At 43.5% G+C, this 15,196-nt stretch overlaps 1 protein-coding gene across 2 annotated transcripts in view; it reads left to right on the top strand.

The window, feature by feature from the left end:
- LOC119661748 overlaps nt 1-15,196 on the top strand; it is a 450,161-nt gene that overhangs the window by 240,083 nt on the left and 194,882 nt on the right. For both annotated transcript variants that reach the window (XM_038071218.1, XM_038071217.1), the window contains exons 5-7: nt 4,284-4,382; nt 4,460-4,586; nt 4,679-4,775. In XM_038071218.1, coding sequence (XP_037927146.1) covers nt 4,284-4,382; nt 4,460-4,586; nt 4,679-4,775 — 323 coding nt within the window. The remainder of the gene's footprint in view (nt 1-4,283; nt 4,383-4,459; nt 4,587-4,678; nt 4,776-15,196) is intronic.

Below are 15,196 nucleotides of genomic sequence, written 5' to 3'. Positions count from 1 at the left end.
CCAAGCCTAAAGCCGCTATCACCCACCAAGCACCGAAAACCGGCGCTGATGTGCCCAGGGCCCGTAACGGTACCTTACAGGATTATAGTACACTGTATGAGACAATGTGGTCAGCATTGCGCTCGCCCGAGATTATTACCCTGATTTGTCGCTATCCACCTCCATTACCTATTATACTCTAGAAAACCAATATTATTCACTGCATGCATGGGGATTAAACAGTTCCCACTTTCTCATCAAATTTTATGTCAACAGGAGCAACCGCTAACTACGCTAGCGCTAGCTACGTGCTTCTGCTTTTCCAGATGGAATCACTGATGCCGCCATCAATATCCTTGACATGAGAATGAGGATTGGAGCTAATTGTCATTCTGACTACTACCTTGTAAAACCCATTTACAGGAGTTCAATTTTGAAGATGTTTGCTGTGAAAACCCGTCCAGTCTTTTGACTTGGGATTGAAGGACTGGAATACGAAATAGCAAAACAATGGTAGCCACGAATAGACCCGAATAGACCCGAGAAACAATTATGATAGTACAATGAAAAGCAGGCGCAAAAAACACACTTGGTGGTATCTGAAAAACTGGTCAAAACTGGTCAAAGATGTGATTTGTCCTATTTACACAAGCGGGAAAGTAGAGTATCTCACTAAATCGTATACGAAGTAAGCTTTCTACTAAAATACTGGGACAAAAAAACTAGATCGTACCCAGATAAGACTGTACGTGAATACCACGAAAGCTTTCGAATCGGTTCGTTCGGTTCGAATGCTTTGATCTGAAATGATACCAAAATATGAACTTCGGCTGCCTACCTATCAGACACCTGTGAATGTGTTGATGAGAAGGTAAATTCATCAGTGGATAGGTCACATATTGAGAAAAGAGACACTTCTTTGTCCCGTTCTCAAACGGGGTCGACTCGTCGTGATCGGTTCCGACATTTTATTTTATCAAATACCTTATCTGGATGCAATCGCGAGGCTTTTAAATCCCCATCCAACGTATCAAGCCACCGTTGTTTCGACCGGCTTTTTGGTCGTTTACCATCGACTTCGATGTTCAGACCAATCTTGGCAAGTGAATTCTCGTTAACGCGAATCACGTGACCATACCATCGAAGACGCCTCTCTCGCAGTTTTTCCACGATCGGTGCAATCCAATATCGATCGCGGATATCCTCATTTCGGATGTGATCAAACCGTGTCACGCCACTAGTCCAACGCAACATCTTCATCTCCATTACCGCGAGACGCCGTTCATTGCCTTTTATAGTCGGCCAACACTTAGAACCATAAAGGGCGATAGGACGGGCAATATTGCGGTAGATTTTAGATTTGAGACGTTCGTTGATACGTCGATTATAAAGAACACCAGTTGTGGAACGAACTGCATCCAGGTTGCGTTTATACCTGAAGCAATTTCATAACGCCATTGGCTGATAGAATTGACCCGAGATATTTAGATCGCTCACTTCTGGGTCAGGTCACTGCCGCTGACAGCAATTGTGCCTGTTTAATGGGGATCGGTCGTCAAAAATTCAGTTTTATTCAGATTCAAACTGAAGCCGTGCTGCTCGAGATCATTTTTTGCTATTAGATGCTAGGAAAACATCATCTGTATAAAGCAGTGCGTAAGGCGCTGGACGTCGATGTCCCGTGTGACGGCGTCCATAACAAGAATAAAGATGAGTGGTGAGAGGGCTCTACCTTGATGAACAACACCAGAGATGCAAACCATTTTTTATGCACCCGCCACACTTTGAACTTTACTTTTTGGATCCTGGTAAAGCAATTGAACCCAACGCACGAGTTCTTCTGGCATTAAGTGTTGTCGTAGAGCATACCAAATGAGTTCGTGTCGCACACGGTCAAACACTTTCTCCAGATCCAGGAATGCAATGTAAAGAGAGCGATGCTTCTCACGGCGTTTCTCCATGAGAACCGCGTAGCGTGTGTTCCGTTGTTCTTAACAACGATTTCAACGATTTCGTGAATACAGTTGTGAAAAACGCGTACAAAAATTTTTATGGCATGGGAAAGCAACCGGATTGGACGGTAATTTGAATATTCTGATGAGCTACCTTTCTTTTCCTATATTGAGCCTGTGGTACTTACTTGTCAGTCAGATGGTATTCTACGCTCCAGAATAACCCGATTAAAGAACTCTCTGAGCCACAGTGTTGGGTCCCTCAGAAAGCTCTTCGCTTTCCAGAGTTCAGATGAGAAGTTCTCACGTCCTGCGCTGACAGTTACGTCACGATGCTTTCCGTTGGTACCTGTCTCGTGGACTTAATCCCGGTCTCCCTAAGACATGGATTGATTTTGTGACTACAATCAGAACCGGCCGCAGCAAACTATCGCGGTACCAGTCTGTACTCGGTATAGACTAGCTCAGTATTCATACTGATGGATGTAAGACCTATCTAAATCTCTACCGAAGTAAGAAGTATGTGAATTCAGAGGTTATCCCGGTTCCCACGATACCAGTATACCACTAGTAAGATTTCGTGATTATTGCGACTTCAGATGAGTTTCCATGCAGACTCGGGTCTGATCGCCCTAATTAGGCATTTGGAGCATTCACCTACTGCATCACGGGCGTCTCCCGGTGCCACCACTTTGGAGGTTCTCCGCGGCCACTTGGTTTTGGTTCGGCCACTTGGTTTGGTTTCGGTTTTCTTCACCACCACGTCTGAGCACCAGTTGCACTGAGAGATAGAACTGCAGGATGAGCAAATTCTTGAGTCGCCATCTATCTATCGCGGCTCGACGGTTGGTAAGCAAAGTACCGTCCTCGTCATTAACGCAACAGAAGTGTTCGTTATCCTGTGTGCGTTCATTTAAGCTTGTGACAAGTCAATACACATCTCTCACGCCATCCCGAGTGTCCAGTTTATAGTAAAGATGTTTGTAATGGTCCGCTCGGGTGACAGCTTCCCGGCTGGCATTCTTATTAATTTGCCAATTGGTCAGCATTTTATCGTCGAGAAACTTGTGATAGAGGCGTTTCTTTTCACGGACCTTCATTTCAACATCATCGTTCCAAAGCCAAGTATCTCGGTTGATGTACCGCTTACGCTCCTCACGCTGTTTTATCGGTGGCTTAATTCGGTCGATGTTGAGGTGCGATGGTCTCATAGGGAACGGCTTTCCAATCAGTGACAATGGTAAAATGTCGGCGTCTTATCAGAATATAGTCCATTTGATTTTACTGTTCCCGCTATAAAATGTAGGAAGATGAGACAATCGTTTGATGAACCATGTATTCATAAGTAAAAAGTCATGGGTGTCCGCAAAATCGATTTTACGCTCGCCACCTTCATTGCGCACCCCAAACCCCTTTCCCCATGGCACCTGTCACTATCTGCCTTTTCACCCACATGACCATTAAGGTCGCCGGCCATGATGATATAGACATCAGTTGGTAAGCTGCAGGTCTTCTCATCGAGAAGTTGCCAGAAGGCATCTCAATCAACATCAGGACGACTTGTCCGTGGTGCGTACGCGGTGAAAAAGTGAGAATTGCGATCAGCACCAGACCATCGGGTTTCTCGCAGAGAGCAGATATCAATGCGCCTTTTCCGAAGGGCTCTTGGAAGTTCCTCGATCTTTCCAGTAAGGCAGGCCAACATTAAGCGTACAGACACGTATTTGTTTTGCTCGAGGTAACCTACTTACGTCCTGACGCCGCCCATGCGTCAAGAATCTTTGCCTATTTCTCGACTGGACCGGGGCCCGTCTGATCACAACTCAGGGCGAACTGGCAATTTTTTGTCCCCCAGAAAAAATGAAAAATATTTTCAGTGAATGTACAAACTCTTGACTACGTGCATACATACACACGTCTCTTTTCATGAAGTCCTTTGATGGTCTACCAATATTGACGCTCGAAAACCCCAAGAGAGTTGATACAATTCTTTATCTCTAACGCATACGAAGTTGACTTAAACCTACCAAAGATTCTCAAAGATATACACAAACTTTTCGCAATGTTTGGCGTCCGAACCTCTACGGATTTCTAAAGCGTGTTTCAGCAACCACCCATGAGAATGAGGAGTTAATTTCATGAACTTTTTGCCCAAGACGAACTAGATAATCCTCCAAGCAAGGACTAGATACAAAACTCCAAAGTTTTAAATTTCTCAACGCACCTAATACTTCACCCTGAACACATATCTCCATGAATAGTCCTTGAAGGATAGCAAGTAGCAACTTAGTCGTGATAGTTAGCCCACATTAAACTTGTAATTTATTATAAACTCTCAAATGTCAATTTCAGGACTGGATCCTTCGAAACACTGGCTTGCAGTTAGTTCAATACTTCTAATAGTTGGAGCTGCTAGCGTTGCCGTACCGCTAGCTTTACGTGTAGCAGCAAGTATGATGTTTTCATTAAAATCCGACCACATTAAGAACAACTTTGAACTTTGCTTCCTTTTTCTGGAACTTTTTCAGGTGCACCATTTGAGGAGAGGTTACGAGCAGCTACACAACTTTTAGATGAAGTGCCTTTAATCGACGGGCATAATGACTTGCCATGGAACATACGGAAATTTCTGCATAATAAATTAAACGACTTTAAGTGAGTACAATATTTTCTAACAGTTTGGGTAGTGCACGGTGTTCTCTTTTGAATTTCCCACATCGAACTTTTCCTCTTCCTTTTTCTCCTAGCTTCGACGAGGACCTACGAAACGTAATGCCTTGGGCGCGAAGCCATTGGAGCCATACAGACTTGAAGCGACTGAAACAAGGACGAGTAGCTGCTCAGGTTAGTAGTTAATGTTTGCTTTGTGAAGAAAAACAGAACAGGATTTGTTTTGGTGGAAGGATATTTATGTGAAATATACTCCTTTGAAAAAGGTATGTGCACATACGCACAGAGTAACAACCGAATATATAGTAAAAGAATGAATCAAACCCATATCCCGATACCACGGACCCGTTGTTATTTGCAACTTAGCAAGAAAGCTTAGCGTTTACTTCAAGACTTCCAAATTGTCCATACTGAAAAAATATGTCCCCTCACGGAGGACTTTTTTTTAAAAAAAATACAACCACCCATTGGAGGGCAACTTCCTTGCCTTCACGGTCATCAATCTGAGACCCACTCGTTTTCTCTATTATCCTTGAATAATTTGGTGTTACACTCTGGTAATCCGGTGGTGGGTTCAAGGCATAAAGGATACTGATCCACCATGCATCATGCAGTAATTCTCTCCTCCGTGTTTTTATTCAGTCCACTCAGTGCAATGCACGGGATCAGTAAACGGAACCATTTGGTTTTTTGAGAAACACTCCACGGTTATCAGTGGCTGAATGGATTGGTTTTCCTTTCCTTGTATGCATCAATGCCCCAGTAACACCTATTTGGCGACAAAAAACTAGTGGCTCCATTTTGGTATCACAATGAAGGCATTATCATTGCTAAAGATGAAGTAGGCCTTCTTGTTTTCTCCCGAGCATAAGTAATCAAAGTGCCCCTTTATGTCTGTCATCGACCATTAGCTATAGGTAACTAGCTATCACCTCAATCAACCCGCCCTCTCGCCATACCTTCACTAGGTCTGCCTACATCATTCCAAACGTCCCAATTCGAACTTGTTGTGACAATGTACTCCTTCGACCGTTGGTCTGTCTGGTACTATAGGTATTGAAAGAAGCCTGTAGTTCGAAAAATTAAAAACCATACTAAGTGTCTTCATCATATCGAAGTTCACTCTTTTCATGCTAAGAGTTGTAGACGATTTATTTGACGTAGTTTTTGCTCAAGATCCTTATTCTTAAAGGATTTTTAGGGAGTGTACTACGGACTGAATTTCGCCGCAAGATTCCTGTTGCTTGCAGTTTCGGGTATTCATCCATCAATCCATAGTAACCTGGCCCTTCTCAAACCTCATGACAATCTGTTCGCTGGAAAAGCAGGATATCTGCAACGTCTTAGCATTTTGGTTGCGGATAGTGGAAATGGAGAGTAACCTGGCTGCGTTTATACACAGCACGAAAATGCGCCGCTCGCCCCACCACCCAGCAAAGGACGCAATAAGGGCCGACGAGACATCGGGACGCGCAGACAGAGAGAAGGACTCGCAAAATGATGCAGCACGTGCAACTGAGACAGGAATCCAGACCATACCATGCAGTGCTATAATTGCGGAAAGAGGCTCAATGGAAATTGGTTTCGAATATAAGCCGAGTGGGAGGGCTTTCGACTACTCTGGCACAAGCTAAAGAGGAAAGGCTTATTAAGAAATGCGCGGTAGTTGTGAAGCGCATGCGCCTGTGACGTTCCTCTAGAAAAACGTCAGCAAAGGGGTGAAAAACAGGCCAATGTAGCTAGAGGAGCTCGTGGACAGAATTTTATATTATTACCGGACATGGAGAACAAGAGAAAATCCGCGGGAAGCAGAAACAACCGCTCCTCCCGACAAGAACACTACGAGTACCAAACGGATCGCAGACAGCCTATTGCAGAGCGAACTGGGGAAAAAATGAAAGGAGGAAGTGACATCTGAAGGAGACTTCACTCAGGTACTCTCTAGAGCTCAGAAGAAGAAGGCGGAGAGAAACAAGAGGCTACAACACGTCGCGCCATCAGGAAAACCTCTACCGAAAATTAAGGCAGACACGAAGGAAAAAGCACCAAAAGAAAAGTTGGGGAGACGAGGGAAGGCTAGACCGTCAGCTCTGCTTATTAAACCGACTGAAGGCAAGACTTTTGCGGAAGTCGTCAGTAAAATCCGTTAGAAGATCAAACCCGAAGATAACGGAGCAGAAGTGTCTTCCATTCGTAAAACGAAGGATGGTGGATTCCTAGTCGCAGTAGGCCCGAAAACAATAAATAAAGTTGCATTCTGCAAAGCAGTCAAGGGGCTCCTGGTAGAAAAAATTTTGGTTTCCTGCCTGAAACCCACGTGTTCTTTGGAAATCTGAGACCTTGACTGCCTCACAGAAAAAAACGAGGTAGAAGAGACCATCAAACGCGAATGTCCACTGTGGTGGAAGTTGTCGAGCAATACACGAAGAAGCTTCTAAACAGTAGGAAAATAAGAATTAGTTAGTTAGTCAGTTTAGTTTACTGGGGGGAGCTGCAGCTTCCATCACTCAAACCATTGTTAGACCCATTGTATTGTCCTCGTAAATCACCTATTCAATGGCTTCCTGCCTACGGCGCTCACAGGCTTTAACGACTCTGAGAAAATTCTCCAGGGGCAAGGAGTGTGCAGATACTTCATTGAAGAAAGGGGGCAGCTGCATAAAAAGTGCAGGGCTGTCCCCTCCTCCTCCTCACATTGCCTGCACATAGCCGAAACCCCCACCCCTATCTTTTCCATATAGTAGTTTAAGAAACAGTGTCCCGTTAAAAGCCCTACAAGGGTTTTCATGTCCCACTTCTTAAGGGATAACAAAAATGGTGTTCTAGTGACCCTAAGCTCTTTCACAAGGATTTTCCCCTGCCGGCAAGAGTCCAAATTTCTCAACTCGGCTAGGTTAATCCCTGAAATTTGACCCTTCTGAGTAGACTTGACAGTGGATGTTCGGATTCCAAAAGCTGTTACTGGCCGCACCATTGTGGACCCTCGGCGAGCCAGTCTGTCAGTTTCCTCATTACCAGTAATTTTAGAGTGCCCCGGCACCTACACTAAGAATGTTTCGTTCAGTCGGTCAAGTTTCAGCAGCACCTGATGACAACTCTACACCAACTGGCTTGATATGTCGCTGCTGTTTAGTGCTGATAATGCCTCATGACTCATGGCCATTTGTCGACCATTTTTCTCTTTCAGTGATTACGACAGTGTATGTCTTTTCAAAGACGAATCTGGAAACCATATGATCGGTCGGCATCAGGGCTACCCGATGTTTGTTAAGGAATTTACAGATGGACGCATGACCGTGTGATTGGCCGCCTTTCCACGCCCCAATGGTATCGAGTCTATATGAGTCATTGGCTGCTTTCCGTTTCTCCTCCAAGTGAATTGGCGTAGCACTCATTGCTCCAGTAATACTTAGGCAACCAAGTCTCTGAATCTGCGTTAGCAGCATCCTGCTGTTAGCAAAGTTCAGTCTCGGCCGCCAGACGATGCAAGCATACATCAAAATAGGTTTTATTATGGATGTATACATCCAGTGTATCCCTTTTGGTGAAAGTCCCCAGGTCTTACCTATCGAATTCCTACAGGACCAGAGCAATCTGCAGGATTTCTGGTATTGCTCCTTGATATCCACGTTAACTTAGAGTCGAAATGTACTCCTAAATACTTGACTGTTTGTGTCAGTTGGCTTTCCGCCCCTGCTAAGGTACGTAGCGTATAGCTCCCCCACCTGACGTTTCTAGTGAACACAACTAGTCCAGTTTTCCTAGCGTTCACCGTGAGTCCATTGCGGAGGCGCCAACTGTGGATTTCATGCAGATTTGCATTCGAGCGGTTACATACTGTGTCCACAAACTTGCCAGCAATTATTGCAGCTAGATGGTCCGCAAATGCTTGTGCGAAAACTTTTGCGTCCTCTAGAAGCCATAGTAAGGTGCCCATTAGCAGCAGCCATAACAGTGGAGAGAGAACCTCTCCCCGTGGGCAACCCCTAAGATATCCTGTCCCAATAGACTTCTGTTCGACCAACATGTGAATCTTTTTCCATTCTAAGTGTGGGATCCAACTGATTAACTGCGGATCGATTCCATGCTGTTTTGCCAAGTTACAAATTGCCGCAAATAATACATAATTGAATTCGCTCTCAATGTCCATGAATGCGCCTAAAGCGTATTCTTCATCGGACATTGTCTTTTCACTTTTTGCCGTCAGCTCATGGAGTGCTGCCACCGTAGATTTGTCTTTCTGGTAGGCATATCGTCAACAGTGAATTGGCCAGCTGATCTACTAGTCACTCTAGCCCTTTTAACAGAAAGAAAGTCAGACGCGGTATATCTTCCGAATATGTAGACCCAGGGCATCCATTCCTTGTATTATTAGAGCAGGGATAATGCCATCCGAACCTTAAGACTTGCATCTGTGGAACGAATCGAATGCGAACTTCGCCTGTTCCAGTGAAACTATTTTGCATACCAGAGTCCAATCTTCCGGTTGAAGGCTGTAAGTGTCTGTCGTTCCCGGGATAAAATTTTGGATCATCATCATTATTATCAACGGCGCAACAACCGGCGTCCGGTCTATGTCTAAATTAATAAGGAACTCCAGACACCCCGGTGTTGCTCTGAGGTCCACCGATTCGATATCCCTAAACGGTCTCTTGCCTCCTGACCTACGCCATCGCTCCATCTCAGGCATTGTCTGCCCCGTCTTCTTTTTACACCATAGATATTGCCCTTATAGACTTTTCGGGCTGGATCATCCTCATCCGTATGGATTAGGTGACCCGTCCACACCAGCCTGTTGAGCTGGATTTCATCCACAACCAGACGGTTGCGGTATCGCTCATAGATTTCGTCGTTATTTGGGCTACGGAATCGTCCATCCTCATGCAGAGGGTCAAAAATTCTTCGGAGGATTCTTCTCTCGAACGCAGCCAAGAGTTAGCAGTTTTTTTTTACTAAGAAAACAGGTCTCCGAGGAAGGCTGTTAATGTTAAATGGCCTCGAAAGTGATCTTGCTGCTTTTGTCTGGTCTCGCATATTGGCCAGGGTCAGCCTAGTCATTCTTATTATTTTCGTTGAGATACAGAATTATCTCATGGCCGTGTACAGTTTTATCCTGGCTGTGCTGTCATAGGCGGCCTGTCCATATTCCAATAGTTTTTCCATCGCTTGCCGCACAGAGAAAATCTGATCTGTTACTGATTTGTCGAGAGTGAAGCTTCTTTGGTATGGACCAATGTTCTGGGTGTATGGGGCTATCCGGTCTAGCAAGATCGCGGAGAATATCTTGTAGATGGTACTTAGCATCACGTTGCAGCTCGATAATTGCTGCACTGCATGATAATATTCGCTGTCCCATACTTTGAATATAAGCTGGTTAACCGCTTGGCGCATTTGGTCGGTTCCATATTTAACTAATTCGGCTGTAATTCCATCGGTTGCTGGCGGTTTGATTTTTAAACCGATGTTGGCGGGACCTCTAACTCGCCGATATTTTGGTTGTTGAACATTTCATCAACATACTTAACCCTTCACTCCAATATGCTCATTCGTCGGAATTCAGATTTTCCTCTTTGTCTCGGCAGGATGAGCATCGAGGTTTATAGGGCTTGATCCTGCTGACTTGTTGGTAAAACTTCCGATTTTGGATACTGCCCGGGGAAGTGCAATTCAAGCAAATGGTTTGCCGTTTCTTCATCGCTTTTTCTGTACCTCCCGTTCTTTAAAAGTTGATAACCCAACTACTGGTCACGTTCTTTGACAAGGATGGACTTTAGATTTGAGGTTGCCTTCGCAAAAAAGTCCCCTTGAGCATCGTTTGACCGATCTTATGCTCTTCTCTTGTACACCTCTTTGTACTGAATGAAGAAAGTGTCTTAATGAGACCCTTGTCCTTCTCCTCTGTATCACCAAATCCGAGTTACACCATGGTGTTTTACCCTGCTTTGACATTGTGAGTGGACAGCTCTCTACGAAAGCTAGTTGTGATCATCTGGGTAGTTTTCACAATTCCAGCAGTGAATTTGATGCGTCTCCCAGGGATCGTAACTCAGGCGCTCAGTTTTGTTTTGTTCGTAGCCCAAATCAATACGCCAGTGATCCGAGAACGTGATATCGTTTGATATTTCCCACTCTCCGACAAGAGACGCAATGTCGAGAGATGGCACCATGATGTCGATGATCTCTTGCCTGACAGCGTTGAAGAAAGGTGGTTCATTAACCATATTGAGGATCTGCAATCGATTTCTATCAGATATTCCAATAGATTCGATTCTCTCGCGTTGATGTTGGTTCCGTAGCATATGTGGTGCAACATCACTTTACGTTCGGCATATTGGTTAGCTCCAATGAATGTTTCACTGGGAACTTCGTCTACATCATGAGGCAAATAAGCAGAGTACCATAGAAGCTCTATATATCCTTGTTGGTTTTTCATGGTCAATTTGATCATTATGTTGTCGTCATCACATCGGTCGTTAACCAAGATAGCTTGAAGGCCTTTTGAAACCACCATGCAGGAGCGTGTTCTATCACTTGCATTGGCATACAACAAGTCAGCATATTGAAAGTTTAAGCCCCTAATTTCCCCATTAACAACCCATGGTTCTTGTATGAGGTATATACATATCCTGCAGCTATTGATCCGACAACTGATAGGTGCAGTCGCCATTTTCCAATTCATATGGCACCTCATCTACGCTTCAGATGAAGATGCTTTGAGCTGCACGTCTTCGTCGTTGGTTTTATGTATAGGAGCCGAGACTTTTAATGTGACGGTCCTAAACCCGTAGAACCGTTAGCCTGTTTGTTTCCAAAAAGTCTTAATATCCGGATCGGAAACGCCGATAGTGAGGAAGGTTCCCGGCTTATCGGCTCTTCCTGCTGATTTGCTACCTAATAGCATCCAAGTGGAGGTGTTCAGGTTATTCAGGACTCCAATTTCTTCCAGCATCTCAACGCCACTTTGCTCCTCTTCTGGATGCTAATAAGAGCTTTTTTTAAACAATGGTAGGCTGCAAACCCTCTTCAGGGTTTGTTGCACACCCTCCCACACATCGTTGAAAGAAGAGCAGCACAGTTGGTGTTAACTTTGGTATCAAAGAGAGGCAGAACTCCCAGAAAGTATTTGTGGAGTGCATTTATGTTGACAGAATACATTCTAGGTCAGTCTATTTCGTTCTTTTCTCAGTTCTAGTCACATATGAATATACGTATATTAGTCAGGATCTCAAAGTGATAGCTTATCCGACAATCTCATTATCCTTGCCTTAGAGTTCTCTCTAACCACCAATATTTCTGATTTGGTTCTAGCTTTTGTGACTTAAAAGTAAGATAAACTTTGCGTTCAATCGCGAGGCAAAAAAAATCCTATATACAACAGACTAACCTAAAAAGCTGATATCTGTAAAAAACTTTGCAGACTTGTTACAAATTTGCAAATTTTTTGTCTTTGTATTCTTCTGTCGCATAACATTTATGCCATTAATTTTAATTCTATTCTCAGGACAACTTGGCTTAACACATTTATTCGCTCCGTTTTTTTTCAGAATTTTCGGCACCGACAAAAACATTTTCTTGCTTGTAATGCATACGTTTAGATAATATAAAAGTTTCAGGAGATTCAGCCTTGGCATTTGATATTGTCTGGAAGGGGACATTTTCGAGCAAAGTAAATTTTTTATACTTTCCCAATAACGGCCGCAAATGAAGTTCATGAACTCTACTCGCGTTGATAAATATTATTAAAAATTAAGACAACCATATCCGCAGATGTATCTTCCCTCCATTGTCTTCGAAACGTGCTTGTCTGAAAAACACAATTCATCTCCAATTCCGAGCATACACTGACAAGGCTTCAAATCGAATATATGAGCCTCCCTCGAAACTCATTCAAAGTTCTTAACAGGTACCACCACCAATTTCGCTCTTTGGTTAATTAAATGAAAGATGGAGTTTGTAAGAGTATACAACTTTCACGCCTTGGGCAAATTTCCCGCTCCCTCCCATCCGCCAGCCATTAAAAGTTGGGCCTGCAAAAGCAATCGAATCCCGAACAATTCTCTAAAACACAAGGATAGAATCCAATTAGACCTAATTCGTAGTAATACTGTTCTGCACAAAGGAACACACATATTTACCCTTGTTGAGGCCATTGTTCCTGAGAGGGGATGCTCGAGTGAAAGCTTTTGGAAAGGAAAGTACGTTGGTGTTCTTGTTGTGGTCGCTGTTCCCATACTGTCTACACAATGTAAGGATATTTTTTTCTGCCTTATTTCATATTGCTTGACTCCGTGCCAAGTCCATTATTTATCTTTGGTAGGTCGACTAGAAAACAGAATTATAATTTATGAAGGAATTCGAACGCGGTTAGTGTGATTGTTGGCTAGAGCTACCGCCTCTGACATTTGAAGCGATTCACCCCCATGAGGAAATGAAAACAGCCCTTAGTAGAGTGCCCAGTTTCATAAAAAACCTAATTGGCTGAAAATGCTTCCGTAACTTCCAGGAAGGCATTTCCTTTATGGTTCATTCCGCAACCCACGATTCCATTTCTGATTCAGAAAGCATCCCTGACAACACCCTTATCATCCCATCAACCTGTAAACTCAGCCTCGTATTTCCACTTCAGAATTGTCTTACCTTGGCTTCCATTTCCACAGCGACTATTGCCCAATAATGGCTGCATCTTTCACTTTAACCTTCGACAAGAACATGATTTATGTTTTTACCAAAAAGTTCAAGCACTATGAGCACTACTGATGAGGATAAGCTGATCGATTTCACAAGCAAAATTCCGTCGCTTCGGAAAAATCATCCACCATTTAATGAAAACTGACTTTAACGAGATAACATGAAGTGCGATGCCGCTCCATAGTTGTCTGCGAGGAAATATTACTAAACTTGACAGAGGGCCAGCGGAAGCAGATTTATGCGAGGACAGGTGAAATATGGCCTACCGTCGTAATGTGTTAAATGAAATGGAAAAACACTTCAGAAAATGACTGAATGTGGGAGGTTTTTACGTGAAGTAGTTTGCGAACAACGCAAAAAAAAATTCCGACACTTTCCATAATCGAAATAGGCCTGCGAAGATAAAGGTTTGTGAGTAATTATTTGACACAGATTCTTACAAAAAAAAAAAAAAGTGGATAGCGTTTGTTTGCAATCATCTTTCTTTACTAATTAAAAATAGAAAAATATTGCAATTAAGCCAGAGTCGTCTGGTTTTAAGGAATAATGGTACTGAACTATGAACAGAACGAAATCGAAAGTTGTCATCACCTGCAGCTCAATTTATCACTAGATCCCTAAAATAGAATCAACAATTCCAACCCATTGGGCTACTCATGGATGCTGAATCTGGTCCTGAAGTTGCAATTCTCTCCTAACTTTTCTGTAATAAGACAGTTTACGGGAGTGCAGCTTACCCTCATGCGCTAAGCTGACCCTAACTAATTTTCAAAGCGCTATAATTTCGGGTCCCAGCTCAAAATTACCATTCGAATACCTCTGAAGCGCCTCAAAGTTTTGTGCCGGTCTCCACACAGAGACAGTTTTTTGAAATGTAATAATGGCACGTATTTCCCAAAGTGCAGCAGACATTTTTTTCAGTTCTAGAAGGTCCCGCCCGATCCGCGGTTTTGTATTCTCCCGGAGTAGATGGAGCATGCGCCTCTCTAGCCGCAGCCGCACCTTTCGACCTATATTTTGCTGTCCTGGACCAGGTGAGGCCATTAGTTGATGGAGGGCTATAGTCTTCGGCTTGGTCCTAGTCTAGAAGGAGCTGCCAACTGTCCAGATAGACCTTGACCGGATATATCGCTAACTGCTCGCATAACCACAGAACGAGTTAGTCAGGTACAGTGCGCGACTCATATTTAGAGACCACCCTAGATGGCTACCTGAAAAGAGTTTTCTCTGCTGAGAAACCTAGTGCTGTTCATACCGGCTGAATTTCGATAAATCTTTACAGAGTTTTCTAGATGGCACTACAAAGACTTTGTGTGTGTTTGTAAAAACAATAAAAGATTATCGTTAATTTCCTGTACTAAATCCCTAGGAATAATACGACGGCAATTTCGGGGAATAAACGCTCTTTTTGACTGCGGGACTAACTATTATAATTACTGGTGTCCCCTGTTGTTACGCATACGACGTCCCTTGGACAAAAGCGCTGCAGCTACCCTCGGCTGAAGTTGCTACACCTTTCCTAAAATAGAGTGTCCGGCATGAAGCCAGCAGAACTCTATCCCAAAGGGAGTCAGAATCGGCTTGAAGCAACTAGTAACCTACATGTCCAGTGAAGGAACTAAAACAGGCACTTTTCCTATCCTCGATTCGACTTTTATTTCAATTTCGTGTTTGCTAGAATCAACAAAAATTCATAACTGCCGATTCTGCAATTGAATATGAAAAATTCTGACATCAATCTTCCGTAGCAATAAAAAAAAACCCAATTCATCAATATACAAAAAGAAAAGTGTATACATAAACAACAGCTGTTAACAAAAGCACATGGTGAGAAATGGTGGGCGTGGTCTAGGCTAGGCACTCAGAGCGAAGCAGCATGGAAGATTCATTGGTTCTCTATGTTGACT

Source organism: Hermetia illucens, chromosome 1 (genome assembly GCF_905115235.1).
Source record: "Hermetia illucens chromosome 1, iHerIll2.2.curated.20191125, whole genome shotgun sequence".
NCBI lineage: Eukaryota > Metazoa > Arthropoda > Insecta > Diptera > Stratiomyidae > Hermetia > Hermetia illucens.
This window is presented reverse-complemented; position numbering and strand designations above follow the sequence as displayed.